We start from the raw sequence: 18497 nt of genomic DNA, 5'->3' as shown, positions 1-18497 counted from the left end.
ATAATAGAATTGTCATATTGAAATGACTTTTGGAAGATAATATGGTACAAAATAATAATAAAAATAATAATAAAAAATAATAATAAAATAAGCTTTGTATAAATATTATAAAGTAGCCTACAGCACTGGCATTTAGGTGTCACAGGATGTGAGAAGTGGTTTTCATGATTGTGTGAATTCATGTGAATTATTCTCATGCTGGTGAAGAGAGTATGGCCTTCTCTTTGTGTTTCAAAGGTGTGTGTCCAAACCACAAATGTTTCCAGAGGTCTTTTTGACTGTCTTCTTGTGAATACATTTACATAATGTGTGACTTTAACAGCTGGTCTTTTTGATACAGGATTCCAATGATCTTCATTCAAGCATGGGTTTCCCTGCACCCTGGTTCTTCTCAAAATTACATCTTTACAGGGTGGATTTCATTGCTACTCTAAGAAACTGGTTTGTTTTACTGCTAAATAAAACTGCCAAAACCTGAATTCACAACTTGAATTTAAAATAAATCATGCAATAAAGGATTAAACAATGCAGTAAAATTAACAATCCAGTAAACAGTGTATTGGCAACATGTTTGATTGTGTTTTTTTAATACTAATAGTTGTTCACTGTCTGTGTTGCTGAAACACTCTTATGTTCTGTTTTAATATTCGCTTTACTGTAACTTGATATCCACAGTAGTCTTGCAAAGTCTGCCTGAAAGGCAGTATTTTTCAACGAATCAAGTAACTTCTTTCAATTAAGAGAGACAGCTAGAATTGTTACGTGCTAGATGAACAGGAAACCACAACCTTCTGATTATGTTTGTTCATTAAACGTTAATAAGTGTTTAGCTTGACTCTTTTTTACTAAAATTCGAGGACACTCTAGGAACGCCTCAAATAAGGTTACTTTGATCATGCAAACTGAATATTATAACATTTAGTTATAATATATATATATATATATATATATATATATATATATATATATATATATATATATCTTAATTTCTCTAACTACCCTTCCAATGTGTATCGTAAATGACCCATTTACCATGAAGTGTTTGTGGTATTCAATACAATGAAACTGGTGTTTCACTGGTAATAAACTGATTAATTTTTTATCTGTTATTAGATTAATGTTATGGTAAATATCACGTTCTTGGCATATTTATTTGCAGTATGTAGTGTAAGTATAACAAGTTGTAATAACAACAAATAAGAGAAGTTTGCTGGGGTAAACTTTGATGTTGGCTTGACAAAGCCTTGTCTGAAATTTAGAAATGTTTAATTAGCCTTTAAGTTAGACATGATAGGCAGATAGATAGATAGATAGATATGTACGGACAGAAAGAAACTGAACAGGAAAAAGAAAGAATTATAGTGACTGAACAGAAAGAAGGAAATATTTTAATATATGCCAAAGCAAAAAAATAAAAATAAAAACGAGCCAATGAGAGCAAGCTATGGGCGGGGCTACCCGTGTCGCTCCGCCCATATGAGTTGTCCCACCCAGTTGCCAGCCAAGTCCTTCTCGCTTTCGTCTAAGATAGTTACTGTTGTTAGGATTTTCCCTCAGGTTTAGCTGAATTCGCACACCAGAAACAGCAATGGCAAGTCACATCAAGAGCGATGCATCTGGTAATTTTCTTCTTTTCATTTGGTTACTTTTAAAAAGAAAAATCAAAGGTCATTGTACGGAGTGAGTGTACTGTATGTTGGTCTGGTTCAGTTTCCTTGTTCCGGGCACCTGAAGTAGCTGGAATCACTAAAATGATTCACAAAGTCTCTGCGATTATACAGATGATGAAATATGATTTATAACCGAGATACTCCTGAATTAACCCTTGAATTAATACATCTTCTTCATCAAGTAATACAAATGTTTTTCATTGTTCTCCTTAGGACATGTGGAGAAGGACAGCGCTGTAGCAGCACAGGCAGGTGGGACTGAATCTCATTACTCAGTATTGACCCAAGTAGCAGAAAGAGAGAGAAAGAAAATGAAAGTAGTTGTATAAAGTGCACATATAGCACTTGACAGCAGCATTACTGTGTTAAATGCTGTGCTTGACAACCTATTTGTAAGGCCATTGAAATCGAGTCCGGTTAGGTGCTCAGAACACAATACAGGCTTAACCTCAGTGTCAGTGTACTTCAGATCTTCTTGCTAAAATACACCCCTCATTAGAGCACACTGAATTGTATATCTGTTCTATAGGACTGTGGTTCAAAATCACACCAAACATTTAGTGCTTGTGTTGATTTTGTCTGTTCTTTCAGTCGGAGAGAACATTACCGAGACTGATGCCTTCAGTGAAAGGTAATGCTATGTAGAAGTTAAACTGTAACCTGTTACATACAGGAATTGTACAACTCTGAGTTGGTCAAGCAAATGTATTTTGTGTGTCAGTTTATTTTCTCTGGATCCTAATGAGGAGTATAAGATGGACCACAAAAGGCGTGGAATGGTACTGATTTTCAATCATGAACGTTTCCACTGGCAGCTCATGATGAACAACCGCTCTGGCACGAATGCAGACAGACACAACCTCATCCGAAGGTATTTGGAATATCTGTCAAAATGCTGGATTGAGAGTGCTGATGTATTTTTATATTATTAAGAGTAAAGTTACACTCTAGCAGTCACCTGACCACTGGCATTGAGCTCAGATCAATGCTTGACATACAGTCATGACCATTATTGCATTTATAAAGAAACAGTACCAAATGTTATTTATTTTATTCTGTTTTATATTGGTTGTCAGATTTCAGGAGTTGGGTTTTGAAGTGAAGGCTTGTGATGATTACAAGCGGGATGAAGTTTTGAACACAATCACAGAAGGTACGTATGTACTACACTGTGATTTCAATATTTCCTTTTTCAGAAGTAGTGGAAGCCAAATTTACATAAAAGTCCCAGGATAAATACAACTTAAGCCCAGTTGTTGGAATGGCAATCGTTAAGAAAAAGAGATATTCATATTATACTGTATGTTTTTACTTTATTTAATTGTTAATTTTTTTTAAATCATTCGCATCTGCATTCTAAACAACATGTTGTGGTAAACCTTTATTATCTTCACACAACCTGTTTTATTCAGTTATGATCATTATGGAATCCAAACTCTAAAAATGCAACAAAACAAGCTGAGTGGAAAGCACTGTGCGGTTGAGTTGGAAGGTGTGGTTTAGTCGACACATTTTGCTTTCAGAATAACACTTTTAACAGAAGAGGAAAATTGGGAAAATGTTCTGATAGATTTAATTGTTTTTACAAACTAAAACATGCCATAAGGCTATTTGCAATAAGTGTGAAAGATGCAATGGATGCTAACAAAATCCATCTTTGCACTTAGTGCAAATAATGTTAGATTCTATTTTCACCCCTAATTACTGTAAATACTAACATGCAGTATAGGGCATTACAACAGGGTGTTTATTTAGATTCCCATAGACACCCTACACCAACCCTACCTCTAAACCTAACCCTAACCTTACCTTACAAAAATAAACCATAGTTTTACTACAGTAATCAGAGTATCACCATGGTATTTTGTAGTAAAATCAAAGTCAACAGATTTTTTTCTCATTTCACCAGCCAGTGCTGTGTTTCTCAAAAGCATCGTAAGCTTAAGTTGATCGTAGAGATCATTGGCTCCAATGGTTTCTATTATCTACTTAGGCTTACAATGCTTTTGCCCAGATGAATAAAGATGAAAATTTAAAAATGGCACTTTATGTCAAAGTAACCACAAAATTAAACATGCTTAATATATTAACACCATATTACTTTAGTAACACCATGATTAATTGTATTGAAACTGAAACCTGGATACTACTATATTACTTTAGTAAAACCATGGGTAAATTTAGCCAGATCATACTTTTTTCTAAACTCTCTGACCTTCACAGTGACCAAATCACTGCTAGACAATCTACCTCCATATTCAGTTTTATTTATTATTGTAAGTAGTATTAAAGGAAATAAAAAGAGTAGAGACAGGAAACAGGATGGGGAAAAAGTGGGACAAATCGTGGAATCGAATCCAGGTCATCTGCATGAGAAAAGCACATCTGCTACATCGTTACACCCCACGTCATTCCAGCGATGCTAGGGGTGTAGTTTGCCTTAAATTTCTGTGTTTCCACCAGACTATTGGAGTGCAAATAGTTGTGCTGTATGGCAGGTGCTATTTACACCTTGTGCAAATAGTCACTCTTTCTTTCCCCCTCAAATGAAGCTGACTATTCAACAGATTTTTTTCTCATTTCACCAGCCAGTGCTGTGTTTCTCAAAAGCATCGTAAGCTTAAGTTGATCGTAGAGATCATTGGCTCCAATGGTTTCTATGATCTGCTTAGGCTTACAATGCTTTTGCCCAGATGAATAAAGATGAACATTTCAAAATGGCACTTTATGTTCAAAAGGTTTCCAACTCCTGAAGCTCTATCAACAACATCTGTGCCACACTGATGATTTAACAAAACCCCCCCCCCCCCCAAAAAAAAACCAAACATTTTTTTCAATATATTTAAAAAGACAAACAAAACACGTTTACATCAGCGCACCTCACTAAGTCTATTAGGTAATCATACTGCTCCAGAATAAAGGTTAAAAATAACCATTTCATCACACTGGTTTGCACGAGACGTGATTAATGTAAATATTAATTTTATTTTTTGCAAAATTATTTTCAGTGGTATCACAGATGCTGTGAATAGAACTTTGGTTCAATTCAATGGAATATTCTGGGTGTAATACAAGTTCAATTAACTGCTTTTGTAGCATAATGCTGATTACCACAAATTTAATTCAGACTTTTCCTTACTTTTCTTTAAGCAAAAATCTGGGTTATGGTGATGAACTTACAAAGGAAGTGAATGGGGCTAATCTATAAACATTAAAAAATACTCACTCTTTCAAAAGTATAGCCAGAAAAATTTAACAATATACATGTTAACAAGATTTTAGTTTAATAAAATAACGTACTAACCTTTTCTGTGTAAAGTTATATCCAATTTACAGCTTTGCTGCCATGATGATAAACCCCCAAATCCTAAAATGACCATAAAGATGATCTGTACAGCTCAAATTATACACTAGTTTTAACAGAAGAATTAACATAAGTGGTTTTATAAAACTATAAGCTTCACATTTCTATCTTTAAAAACCTTCCAAAAATTGGCCCCTGTAAAGAGGATGAGGGCGTGGCCGGGCCGTGATGGAGCACGGCCGGTGCTGAATCAGCTGATCACGCTGCACGTTTGTTTATGTTGGTCTTAAGTTTACCATTATACTTTACATTGAATGTTCAGCTGGTTCCCGCCTCCTCCTTGCCCATCCTTGATCAGTTACAGTGGTGCCGAAACCCAGTAGGGAGGAGGGATGCGCTGTCGCGAAGTCCTCGCCGGCGAGCAAGTTCTTCTCTCTCTCTCTGTGTGTCTACGCTCACTCTTTCCCTCTCCCCACGCTTCCCCTCGTATCTCGCCCCAGGTTCACAGGAGGTGCGGTGGTCCACCGGCTGACAGAATGGCTGGAAGGGCAGTGTCTCCCCCCCAGAGATGGGGGGGTGGGTAGTCAGACCGGTGGCATGCCGGCCTGACTTGGGCGGGGGAGGAGTGTGACGAGGAGGAGGGCGTACCCGGGCCGTGATGGAGCATGGCCGGCACTGAATCAGCTGATCAGTGGGAGAGCAGGACAAAGGGGTGGCCGAAGATGCCGGTTTGAGAGAGAGAGATACACACGGCTGTGCTGCACATTTGTTTATGTTGGTTTTAAGTTTACCATTAAACTTTACGTTGATAGTTCAGCCAGTTCCCGCCTCCTCCTTGCCCATCCTTGAACTGTTACAGCCCCATTCACTGCCATTGTAAGTGCCTAAATTTTTGCTGATTTTAAAGAAAAGGCTGAATCAGCTGATCAGTGGGAGAGCGAGACAAAGGGGTGGCCAGAGGCGCCGGTTTGAGAGAGAGAGAGAGACGCACGCGGCCACGCTGCACATTTGTTTATGTTGGTTTTAAGTTTACCATTAAACTTTACGTTGACACTTCAGCCGGTTCCCGCCTCCTCCTTGCCCATCCTTGAACTGTTACAGCCTCATTCACTGCCATTGTAAGTGCCTCAATTTTTGCTTATTTTAAAGAAAAGGAGGGACAATTCTTAGTAATGTTTTGTTGTAATCAACATTATGCCACAAATGCTGTCGATTGAGCTTAACTTGTATCAAACCTGGAATATTTCTTTAAATCTGAATTTTCCTTAAAGCTTCAAATAGCTGCAATCCTTTGATTACAGTTGCTGCTGCTAATCACGCGGATGCAGACTGTTTTGTCTGCATCTTTTTAAGTCATGGGGAAAATGGCCAAGTCTATGCCTATGATGGGAGCATTGATATTCAAGACATCACTGCTCTTTTCAAGGGGGATAAGTGCCGTAGCCTTGTAGGAAAACCCAAGATCTTCATCTTGCAGGTAATTTGTCCTTCATTCTCAAAATGTCATTTGAGTGTAATCAAGATAACTGAAGCTTAGATCAAGCTTTGGTCAGTTTTATACCTTTTTGTACATAAATAAACGTCTTTTAACTATAGGCTTGCCGTGGTGACAAACATGATGAACCTGTGGCACCAATGGATGTGGTGGACAGTCATATGATCAATGATGTGGTAGTGGATGCGGGGGTTCTCTACACTCTTCCAGCAGGGGCAGATTTCCTTATGTGCTACTCAGTGGCTGAAGGTCAGTATGTCTGAGAATGTCACTTTAATGTTACTTTAAATAGGTAGTGACTGGTTGTTTTCTTCTTTTAAAAGGATACTACTCTCACCGCGAGACCATAAATGGTTCGTGGTACATCCAGGATTTGTGTGAAATCCTAAAACGTTATGGTTCCACACTGGAATTTACTGAGCTCCTGACACTTGTTAACAGAAAAGTTTCCTACCGCAGCGTAGGCAACTGCAATGATCTCAAAGCTATAGGCAAAAAACAGGTGCCTTGCTTTGCATCCATGCTCACTAAAAAGCTGTTTTTCAGGGCTAAGAAAGAATAGCAGTGTTAGGGCCTTTTGCAATAAGGGATTCAGGGATTCTTTTATTTTATCTGATTTATTTAGATTCCTAATGATCATATATCCATTCTTTTAAAAATAAAACATGGAAAACATGCTCTTTTGCTTGTTTTAGCCTGGAGGTTTGACATGGGTAAGGGTTAAAAAGTGCAAGTACATTTGTAATTTTATAGGTTAATTTCTGACCCATTTATGATTTCCCAGAATTAAATTCATAATCAGCAGATTGATGTACTGCAGCAGATTTTATATTCACAAATTAAACAAAATAACAACAGGCCAAGTCCCCAGTTATTTAAATCCATCAATCCATCTATTTTCTATACCCGCTTATCCTATGTAGGATCGCAGGGCTGCTGGGGGCTTATTACAGAAAACTTCCTATCTTAAGTCTTAAGTTAAGATCTGAGTTAAGATTTTTCTCAAATTAATATTACAGAAGCAAATCCTAAGTGTAGCTAAGATAGGATAATGCATTTAGGGAATGTTATTCTGTAATAGCTTTCGTCCTAAATGAGATCCTATCTGAAATTGCCATGGTTACCAAACAGATAAGATAGGATCCTAAAGTTAGGATCTTTCTGTAATATGCCCCCTGGAGCCTATCTTAACTACCTCAGGGCAAAGGCAGTGAAACCAAAGGGAACCAATGAAAGAATTAAAAAGAAAGCCCATAAAATATTGAAACTTTGACACACATTAATGCCAGATGTCAAGCAACTACATTTAAACATTATCACAAAGCATTATCAGTGATATTATCACTTCCATCTGTGGATGAGACATGTTTTAGTAAAGAATTTGAAGATCCAGGACTTTTGAGAACTTTTTATTCTGAAAGGGAATGACCGAAACAAGAAAATCCATTTAGACAGCTAATTCACTTGAATATCATCTTAGAAAGTGTATCTACCTACCTACTTACGCCTACTTGATTTTCATACAAACGACTTGCTCGTTTCCATTGAATAGTTAGAATTATGTTTTTGCTTGCGCTGTGAAGCTACATCTTTACACACTCTAAGGTCTAACTATTCTTTAGCCAGAGGCCACAAAGAACACTTTTCTGGTGTATCAAATATTTTTGGTGATTGGAACAGGGCATGTCTTGTGACCTGTCATTTATTTGTGTAGTGTTATGTTGCATCTGGTAATTATTAGTATGTTTTGTAAGGCAAGATTTAATTATTTGTGACCATTAATAAATGTCCATTTAATATGTTCTTTGCTCAGTTATATTACCTCAGAATGAAGTTTATAGAATGACACTCTTTTAATGTATGAACAAAACTCATAATATGCATATCATGGCCTCTTTGTTATGGTTGAGGATGTATGAGTTTCACTGACTGTTTTATGCTCTGGTGCAATATGGATAATTGGGAAATTGTGTTTTGTAACATAATAAAAGATATAACTACTTATGAGAATTTTGGTGGATGAGTAATTGTCAGTGTGAATAGCCAACCAGTTTCCGTAAACCAACATCACACTAGATTATTTTTTCAGCCGATTTCCAATCTAAGAACTCAATGACATATTCGCTAGAGAATAGTGACACTTGAAATAGTGAAAGCCTGTATGTGTATGTGACACCCCCGACCAAAATCAAGTTTCAAATCGGGTAGCGCGATGATGCCTCTAATATACAGTATAATTTGTATCAAGGATGCTTGTGATTAATAAGTCTGTAATGATGCCATTGATTAGAATCGATGTGGTAAAATGTATATACAATTTGTTTGCTCAGAAATTGCAAACCTTTTTTGTTGTTTTTTGTTTTAATAACTTTGGTACTGTTTTCACATGTAAATGGGATGATTTATTGATTTAGCATATTTATTTTAACTTTTGCAAAACTTAGTACTAGTCTCCATATCGATCATCAAAAGTGCAGTCTATTCTATTTTTAATGATATAGTACATTGGGATGTCATACTGTACCTTTTTTTTTTATCACACCTTTTGATAACATAATGGATCGATATTACAGGCATTATGGATTTTTTTTTTTTTTTTTTTTGTGTGAATTTGATTATGTAGGTGTTTTTTTATTTATTTATTTTTTATATGAGACGACTGTAGCCTACGTATTGCATTACAGTTACAAATTTTATTTTAGAAACTCTAAAGGCTTTTTGATACATGTATCTTATATTGTTTGCTATTGAATTAAAGGTGCACTCCCTAATTTTTTCCCCATGAAAAAAGTTTTACTCCTAAAGAAATTATTTGTAATTTTGAAACATATATATATATATATATATATATATATATATATATATATATATATATGTGTGTGTGTGTGTGTATATATATACATATATATATAATATAAAAAAATCATGAGTGCACAGAGATGAGGACTCTAGTCAGGGGTGCGTTTTTCCCAAAAGCATCGTTAGCCAACTACGGTCGCAAGTTTCATCGTTTCCAACGTATTTCAACGATTTGGCGTTTCCCGAAACCGTAGTTTCAACAAACATTCGCAAACATTGTCACAAAGTTGTGTAGCTCTCTACCTGTGGTTAGAAGCATAGTTCCTTGTTAGTTTGTTGTGTGGACATAATTGATTTGGCCACAGATGAGGTGTGTTCTATTCAGACTTATCACTCCTATGCCCCATTCCTTTCAAAGACTTCACCATCCACTCTGAGAGCTTTGAAAGGCTTGAAGTTGTGGTACTCAAAGTTATTTTTTGGGAAATTTGAAACGATCTTCCAGTGTGACTGTCACAATTGTTCTCCCTTCGAAGTGACCTCCTAAGGCAATATTTATTCCATTTGGAACGCAGAATTGGCTTCGATTTTGCGTAGAAAAGGTGAGCTATTTTATTATTTACAAGCGAACATCTTTGTTACAAAGACAAATTTCACATATGACTTTAGGCCTATAGGTAAAACATAATATGCTTGTTAATGGTTTTCACTGATATAAAAAATTATCTGTACTGTGCATACAGTAGGCTATATGCAACATATCTGCAGTACTTTGAGTACATTGTCAGAAAAGTGCTATGTAAGTGTAAAATTCATTCATTTATATATTTCAAAATATTACACTTTCATATATGTAAAACATAATTTCCCCAAATCACAGTGTAATTTTATTTAGCCAATATGCCCAAATAAATGAACAATAATTGCAGAAATATACATGTATGGCCATATATCTGATTTCTGTATTGGATAACGTCTAAGTGGTTTTGTGTTTATTGTGAGGTGTTCACAGAAATAGAATATAATAGAATATGGAATATTCTCAATAGGATATGTTATAGAAAACAAAAGTATACTTCTTGTTTGCAGTAATCTTTCAATTAATGTTTACAGGCGAAAAAACACATAGTCCAAGTGTGACGAGTAGGAGGGCGGGGCTGGGCGTAATCGGGCTAATCAGCCAAGGAGAGGGATAAATGCAGCCGGATACGGCAGTTCGGGAGAGAGAGAGCCACATGCAGTTGCCCTCTGTGTATTTGTGTCTTTTTGTTTCATTAAATAATACTTTGACTGTTCAGCCGATTCCCGCCTCCTCCTTGCCCATTTAAACCCTGTTACACCAAGGTAGGAAATTACACAAAATGTTTATTATGTTAGTCAGATGAAATAATTGAAAATACAGTAACCAAACTGTATTTAAAAATGAAAAAAGGAACCAAACATTTTCTAAATTAAATGTTCTCTGACTTCTGATCCTACAGGATGCATTCTGCCTTGATGTGAGTTCAGTGGATCATCATCATCAGTAGTAGCAGCAGCATCTTCATCAGCAGCACCAGCATGACCCCCTCTTTCTCCTCAGGAAGTTGAACAAATTTCCATGACTGTAATGTTGTGATTGGATTTGAGGCGTTTTGGGGAAAGTCAGTGTGGTGTTCATAAGCTGTAACAGCAAAGGTGTTACTGCTTTCACAGCCTTGCTGAGCCACAGGCCATTACCAACCACCTCCATAAAACTTCCCACAGCATAGTAATGCAGTGCAGCTAAAAACTGGACTTATGGTGTAGTTTCTTCTTGTGGCCCTCTGAAGGTGTTTTCACAACTTGCAGCAATTCAAGGATCTTGGTCCTTGGAACCCAGAATGTTCTTATGATGTCCTCATCAGATAGAGAGTCAAGTAGGAAGAAAATTGTCCTTATGTAGGCATTTATATACACTACCTGACTTCTGCATCACCTTCTGTATAGTGTATTTATTAGAGTTATTAATACACTGCTACTGATGCACCTGAGGAATGGATAGAAACACCTGGGTGGCTAATAATCATCTAAATTAACTAGCTAAATATGAGTGTTTCATCAATGATTTGTGACAGTAATAGGGCACAGCTTAATTTGATTAAGCCCCCATAGTTATCATGCTGTGGCTTGGGAAAAATGAGAAGGCCTCTCTTTAGAATTGTCTGAGGATTTAAATAAAGGATGTGTTTTGTATCATGTTTGGCTTATATTATCATGGCTGTTATTTGTGTATTGATACAATCTTTACATAGCCAGCTTTAGTTACTTGTTCAAGATTAGACTGTTGTAGTGTATGTGATGATGGGTCATCGCCACTGCAAAACAATAAACCAATAAACCTTTTGTATTTCATTCCATACATAGGATTCTTAATCACACTTACAGTATATAGTTTATTAAAGACATTATTCTGGTAGCTGATAATGAAGTAATGACATTGCATGACATAATTCACACAATAATTGCTTACATTTGATCTGGCATTCCAATGCTATTGTGATGCACTAAGTCAGAAGTATCACCTATTATGTGCTCATTTCTACATATTAAACTACTGGATGAATTCCCAGTGTATTAGAAAAGCACTAACTCAAAACACCTGTTAAAAATGACTGTATTTGTGGTCATCAAATGGGATATTATATTTAGTATTTAAATTCAGATTGTGAAGGGTTTTAACTTCTGTCACTGAAAAGCAACTTGAAAATCATATGTTTGTTGCCATGCAACACCATACAGCTTCACCAGAGCCCCATTTGCCAGACCCAGTCTTTATCTTTCACTCCATATATATTTAATTTTATATCTTTCATTGTGTCAAGAATAAAAGTGGCGTTCTTATTGGTTTTTGAAAAAGTGTGCATATGTGTGCTCAAGTGCCCCGGAGATAAAAGGGAAACCCCACTATTGCAGCTCAATGCTGCGAGAGGTCACAATGAAAACAAACACACCAGCAACAGAGGGGCATGTGAAAATAAAGCAAAACAACGGAGAACAGAAAATAGAGAAGTAGTCCTCGGATGCTATGTTCGTTATTTACAGCAGCATCGTGTGGAAATAACGTTGCTGTGGAGCTGCTTACTGACCTAACCGCTTGTATACTGTAGTAAAGAGTACGCCACAATGTACAAACAAATGTAAATGTCTGTTTCATGTCTTAAGCAGTTTTTTCACAATAAATGGCTTTCTGTCCATGTAAATGAGCTGTTATAAATTGATATTCATTCAATCTCTGCAGAAGTTATTACTCCACCCCCTGAGTAACGTCATTAACGACAGCTCTACATTGTTGAACCAACGTGGTTCGAACGATGGATGTGCGACATAGTTACTAGGGTTTTGGGAAACAGTCGTGACAAGCTAGTTAGTTTCTCTAACGATGCATCGTACTATGGCGGTTAAGCAGTGTTACGTCGTTGTATGGGAAATGCACCCCAGATCAGTAACCTTATAAAAGCTGGTTTATTCTACATGGAGCAGGGTCACCCTCTTGGGGGCGGCCATTTTAGAATCACATAACCAGCTGAATACTACTCGCTTAATCTCATTATCCGTCTTGTTATTGGGCACTTTCACTCTTGGATTAAATAAATCATGGCTGAATGTAAATAGTGAATTTTTACAATGGCATCTGTAACTGAAAACGTCCTGGTTACTTGTGTAACCTCCGTTCCCTGATGGAGGGAACGAGACGTTGTGTCGATGTAGTGACACTAGGGGTCACTCTTGGGAGCCCGAGACACCTCTGGTCTTTGATAAAAGGCCAATGAAAATTGGCGAGTGGTATTTGCATGCCACTCCCCTGGACATACAGGTATAAAAGGAGCTGGTATGCAACCACTCATTCAGGTTTTATGCTGAGGAGCCGATATAAGGTCCAGCCATTTCAGCGGGTAGTTCAGCATTGTGGCAGGAGGGACACAACGTCTCGTTCCCTCCATCAGGGAACGGAGGTTAAGCAAGTAACCAGGACGTTCCCTATCTGTCACTCACTCGACGTTGTGTCAATTTAGTGACACTAGGGGTCCCTATACAAAATGCCACAATTGGTTGAACTGTGTTATGTGAACTGGCGGTGTGTGGTGGGCAGACTATTGTGTGCCTCATAGCCAGCACACCAGGTCAACACGTAACCTCCCCCAACATAGTTATGAGTGTCGAACGGCCCTTTTGGGGACAAGTCGACTACCCAAGAGATAGAGACAGGCTTAAATCAGTCGTGGCCTCTTTTCCCCTTCTCTTTTTTCCACTCCCTAAAAAAGAAGGGGGATTATCCGACTGGGCCACCAGGTCTAGTCGGGGGGTGTCCCTCCCAAGGGGAAGACACAGCGGAGACCACACCTCGCCCAAAGAGGGGGGGGGGATATTTAAGTGGAAGGATACGTCACATGGTCTTTCCAACCATGTGGAGAGTCTTCAAGGTAGATCCTGCCCAATGTAGGAAGGAGTTACTACAAACATGGAGACTGGGGCAGAAGAGCTCTGCCCAAGGAAGACGCAGTTTGCCAACAGGGAAACGAATTAGCAGAAGATATATATCGCATGGGGTTAGCCTTACAGGGAACCGCCACATGCGGAGCACCTACCCCAGAACAGGACTCTTAGCACGTGTTCTGGGCCGGCAGCGAATCTCTCCGAAAACTCAACTGCCACAGGGCTCGGAGGAAGTCAACCAGGGAACAAAGTTGTGAACACTACTGGGAATTAATGGCGCACGTCTTCAGCTCAAAAGGAGGTGGAAGGCGCTATGTGCAAGCGATATACCCGGCCAGCTATCCCGGGTTTAACCGCTTGTGTTGCGTGCCTCTACCTGGGACGAAACCGGTTCCACCCGGAGGTTGTAGAACCTTGCAAAGGTGTTGGGTGTTGCCCAGCCCGCTGCTCTGCAAATGTCTGTTAGAGAGGCACCTCTGGCCAGGGCCCAGGAAGCCGCTACACCCCTGGTAGAATGGGCTCGTAGCCCTACAGGGGGCGGCATGTCCTGGGCGAGATATGCCATAGTTATGGCATCAATGAGCCAGTGGGCGATCCTCTGCTTGGAGACAGCGCTTCCTTTCCGCTGTGCACCAAAGCAGACAAAGAGCTGCTCAGAGATTCTAAAGCTCTGCGTGCGATCCAAATAGACGCACAAAGCAGTTGATGTTCCAATGCAGTCGCGGACCCGTCCAGAGGCTGGCGGCTGCGTGCCCGTTGCAAACAGCGCCCCAGCCCATTTTGGAGGTGTCTGTCATGACCACGACGCGCCTGGAGACCAGTTCTAGAGGAACACCTGCCCGTAGAAATGAGAGGTCGGTCCAAGGGCTGAAAAGATGGTGACAGACCGGCGTGGTGACCATGCGATGTGTCCCGTGGCGCCATGTCCATCTCGGAACCGTGTCTTGTCGGCCTTGCCCATCTCGACCAGGTTGAGCCAAAGGTGGCGCTCCTGGACCACTAGTGTGGCCATCATCCGCCTGAGAGACCGCGCCGTGACCTTCGTTGCTCAGAGAGTGAGGTCGGTTACCGAGCGCAGTTCCTGCATCGAATCTGGGGCGGAACTACCCTCGTGCAGTTCTTTCAATGCCTTGGCTTGGTGGACCTGCAGGAGAGCCATGGCGTGCAGGGCAGAGGTGGCTTGTCCAGCAGCACTGTAGGCTTTAGCCGTCAGGGATGACGTGAGCCTACAGGGCTTGGACAGGAGCTTAGGGCGTCCGCGCCAGGTGGCGGCACTCTGCGGGCATAGGTGCACTGCGAGCACCTTATCCACCGGGGGAATCGCCGTATAGCCCCTGGCCGCCCCGCCATCGAGGGTAGTGAGAGCGGGGGAACTGCGGAATCGGGGCCGGGCGGTAAAAGGTGCCTCCCACGATTTCGTCAGCTCCTCGTGCACTTCCAGGAAGAATGGCACTGGAGTGGCGCTGCGAGCCCTGGAACCAATCATCAAGCTGCAAGGGTTCAGGGGAGAGCAGAGGGTTCCACTCTAACCCGATGCTCGCGGCCGCCCGGGAAAGCATGTCCGTCATTTCAGCATCGGCCTGTGACTGGGCAATTGTCCCCGAAGGGGAAGCCCAGCTGAGGCTTCTGCGTCCGACTGGACAAGTCTGCTCTCCGATGCTGTGCTCGATAGCTCATCATCTTCGTGGGCTCTGAACAAGAAGCCAGACTCGCCTTGAGACGAGCCGGCGAACTCATCCGGAAGCCCGATTGGGGCAGACGAGCGTGCTGGGGAATGGGAGGTCCGCGGGGGGATACCTGGAAATCCGGGATACCCCAAATCGCCCCCAGTGCTAGCCGCGCTGGCCTCATACCCGTAGGTAGAAGGACCGAGGCGGGGAGCCGCTGGGGTGGCTTGCTTTCTTATGAAAGCAAGCCGCGACCGCAACGTTGCCATGGTCATGTTCTTGCAATGAGAACATGAACCATCCACAAACGCTGCCTCCGTGTGGGTCGTGCCCAGACACGAAAGACAGCGATCATGAAGTTGAGAAATAACGACCGCAACCAGGAATAACACACAATCGGAAAGGCATCTTTAAAAAGACGTTCCGTGTGTGCCGCTCTTTTAGAGAAATATATACTCTTTTAGAGGAGAAAAAAGCTCTTTCAGAAAATATACTCTCTTGTTTTTCTGCCGAAGCGCCCAGGGGCGTAACGTTCTTATTTTACTAGTTTATTTCTAAACTATGCCAGAAAAATTACATCCTAGTCATTTGTACTTCTATGTACAGTATGTTTTTGTGTAAGACATTTCATCTGTACAAATCAATGTAATTAATTTGCCTTGGAAAAAAAAAGTTGTTTTAAAAAGAATAAGCTTCTATTTTAATTTTTTTACCTGGGTCATTTTTGACCCACATGTGCTATACCCACTGTATTCACATATGCATTTTAAAATGACTGTCTCATACAATTACAGTAAAGACCTCAAGTTGCCCCCATTAACACCATATCAATTCATGCCACTTTATTTATCTTCTGTAATAAATTGAGGTCTATTACACATTGGATGGCCTTTACATATTGTATAGATGATCACATTACAATATTGAAAACTGTAAAGACGGCTTAACATTCAGATAAGAAATGTGTAATTCATATATCACTATGAAGTTATTTAATGCTTCTGCCTGGTTGATGAGGAAAATTCCTTAAAAAAAAAAAAAAAAAGTTAAAAGTTTCCATTGCTGTGGGCTAGTGACCAGAATGATATTGTAGAGCCGAGGAGGGCGGGGCCGGGCTGGAATGATGCACGCCCGGTCCCCAATCAGCCTGATGGGGCGCACGAGGGATAAAGGCAGCCAGGGACGACGGTTCGAGAGAGAGAGAATTACAGGCAGCTGTACTGTGTGTTTATGGTTGTGTGTTTTTGTTTAAGTTGTTTATTAAATTAAGTTGTCAAGCCGGTTCTCGCCTCCTCCTTTCCACTGAACCCCCTTACAGATATAAACTTTACTCTTAAAAAAGAGATGCTATTTATTTTGAAGAATCTCTCCCTCTCAGATACTGACAATCAATCACTGTGATGGAGCGAGAAAGAGTTACAACACTTGTGTCTAAGTTCATGTGTGTGATTATTTTTATATTTAATGTTGCACGCTATACATGGGTAATCTAAATATTTAAACAACATAATCCTCTTATTTTTATTTAAACTTTTATTATGCTTTTGCAGGTGTTTTGTTCTTTGAACACCATGTCTTTGGGGCCAAAGTAGACATCAGAGTTAAACCAGGAGACAACATCACTCTATTCAGTGACTGTGTCATACCATTTGTTTCACATATCATTTGGATCAGAAACTGCTCACATAAAAATCAACCATATCTATTTATTATATCTTCAAAAAACTGTTCAGGAGGATCTTTCCATGCTTCAGTTTTGTGCCGAACAGCTCCAGTAAGTCTTATGATCTACATATTGTGAACATCAGTGTCTCTGACCAGGGACTGTACTGTCCTAAAGCAGAAAAATAATATGCAAAGATGTAGGCGTCACAAGCTCAAAGGATGAGTACCAGTATGGAAACAGGAGAACTCATCTCACACTCTTGGGTAAGAAAATATTTTTACTTCATGTTATTTTTATAAATGTTGGTACACTGTTATCCCTGATGTTGTTTTAACTCAAATAAATTAAGTACAATAAACATAAATCCTAACAAATTACCTCCATTATGTAAGTGTTTTCAGTTACAGCAGGTGGATGATTTTAATGATTTCTCTCATTCTACTGGACTTCTTCAGTTCAATCAGTTTATCTGAGAATGTTTTAGTCCATTCTCATTGAATCAGTTTGCATACTTCAGTTGAATTAAAAAGTGCATTTGCCAAATCAACTAAAAACATTTGTTGAATCAATCAAAACCAGTGTCAGTTGCATCATTTATCGCAAAATCTTTTATACGGACAAATGTAAATTACTTTGAATCTATACACATGTTAGACAAACAATATCACCCTAAATGTTGTCCCAACTAGCTGAACAAATTTGTCTAAAACTATTTAATATTGAACAAATTTTGCCAGATCCCAGCATGCATTGCGGTATGAATATATTTTTATGGTTAGTTTTTGTGTTACTTGCTTATGTTTGCTGTTTGCAGACTTTATCTGTGAAGCTTTTGTTGTTTTTGTTATCACTGTTAGTTAATAGTTGCATGATGATGTTCTGAGCTCATCTTTTTATTAGATGTATGTTGATTGTCATCACTACTGCAGTGGTTTAGCAATTTGCCAATGCTTAAAAAGGCAAAGCTTGTACTGTGTACTTTGCATAAAGTATGCAGTTAAAATGCAAAAGTGTTTAAAAAATAGTGTAATTGGGGGCCTGGGTAGCTCAGCGAGAAAGACGCTGACTACCACCCCTGGAGTCGCGAGCTCGAATCCAGGGTGTGCTGAGTGACTCCAGTCAGGTCTCCTAAGCAACCAAATTGGCCCAGTTGCTAGGGAGGGTAGAGTCACATGGGGTAACCTCCTCGTGGTCACTATAATGTGGTTCTCGCTCTCGGTAGGGCTCGTGGTGAGTTGTGAGTGGATGCCTCGGAGCATAGTGTGAAGCCTCCACACGTGCTACGTCTTCGCGGTAACGCACTCAACAAGCCACGTGATAAGATGCGTGGATTGACGGTCTCAGACGCGGAGGCAACAGGGATTCGTCCTCTGCCACCCGGATTGAGACGAGTCACTACGCCACCACAAGGTCTTAGAGCGCATTGGGAATTGGGCATTCC

General features: G+C 39.8%; 1 protein-coding gene across 2 annotated transcripts; it reads left to right on the top strand.

Annotated features, from left to right (window-relative positions):
• Positions 1 to 1457: 1457 nt before the first annotated feature.
• Positions 1458 to 12415, top strand: LOC127445292 (caspase-6-like). Of its 2 annotated transcripts, none has more exons than XM_051705270.1 (9): positions 1458 to 1619; positions 1884 to 1922; positions 2262 to 2301; positions 2392 to 2541; positions 2747 to 2823; positions 6276 to 6451; positions 6571 to 6718; positions 10382 to 10612; positions 10750 to 12415. In XM_051705270.1, exons 1-8 carry the CDS (start codon positions 1589 to 1591, stop codon positions 10462 to 10464), a joined length of 744 nt encoding a protein of 247 aa, XP_051561230.1. In that variant the 5' UTR covers positions 1458 to 1588; the 3' UTR covers positions 10465 to 10612; positions 10750 to 12415. The 2 variants fall into 2 exon arrangements, with proteins under 2 accessions (XP_051561230.1, XP_051561229.1); XM_051705269.1 differs by having other exon boundaries at positions 1459 to 1619; positions 6793 to 10612.
• The last annotated feature ends 6082 nt before the right edge of the window (positions 12416 to 18497 follow it).

This window comes from Myxocyprinus asiaticus, chromosome 8, assembly GCF_019703515.2.
Source record: "Myxocyprinus asiaticus isolate MX2 ecotype Aquarium Trade chromosome 8, UBuf_Myxa_2, whole genome shotgun sequence".
NCBI lineage: Eukaryota > Metazoa > Chordata > Actinopteri > Cypriniformes > Catostomidae > Myxocyprinus > Myxocyprinus asiaticus.
The sequence above is the reverse complement of the archived record's forward strand: the minus strand, read 5'-3'. Positions and strand labels throughout refer to the sequence as shown.

What these genes read in the sequence shown, in the direction of transcription:
- LOC127445292 (XM_051705269.1), top strand. Translation starts at nt 1,589, where the DNA reads ATGGCAAGTCACATCAAGAGCGATGCATCTG. An exon ending in ACTGATGCCTTCAGTGAAAG is followed by an intron (nt 2,302 to 2,391) that starts GTAATGCTATGT and finishes TTTGTGTGTCAG; the next exon opens with TTTATTTTCTCTGGATCCTA. An exon ending in CCAAGATCTTCATCTTGCAG is followed by an intron (nt 6,452 to 6,570) that starts GTAATTTGTCCT and finishes TTTTAACTATAG; the next exon opens with GCTTGCCGTGGTGACAAACA.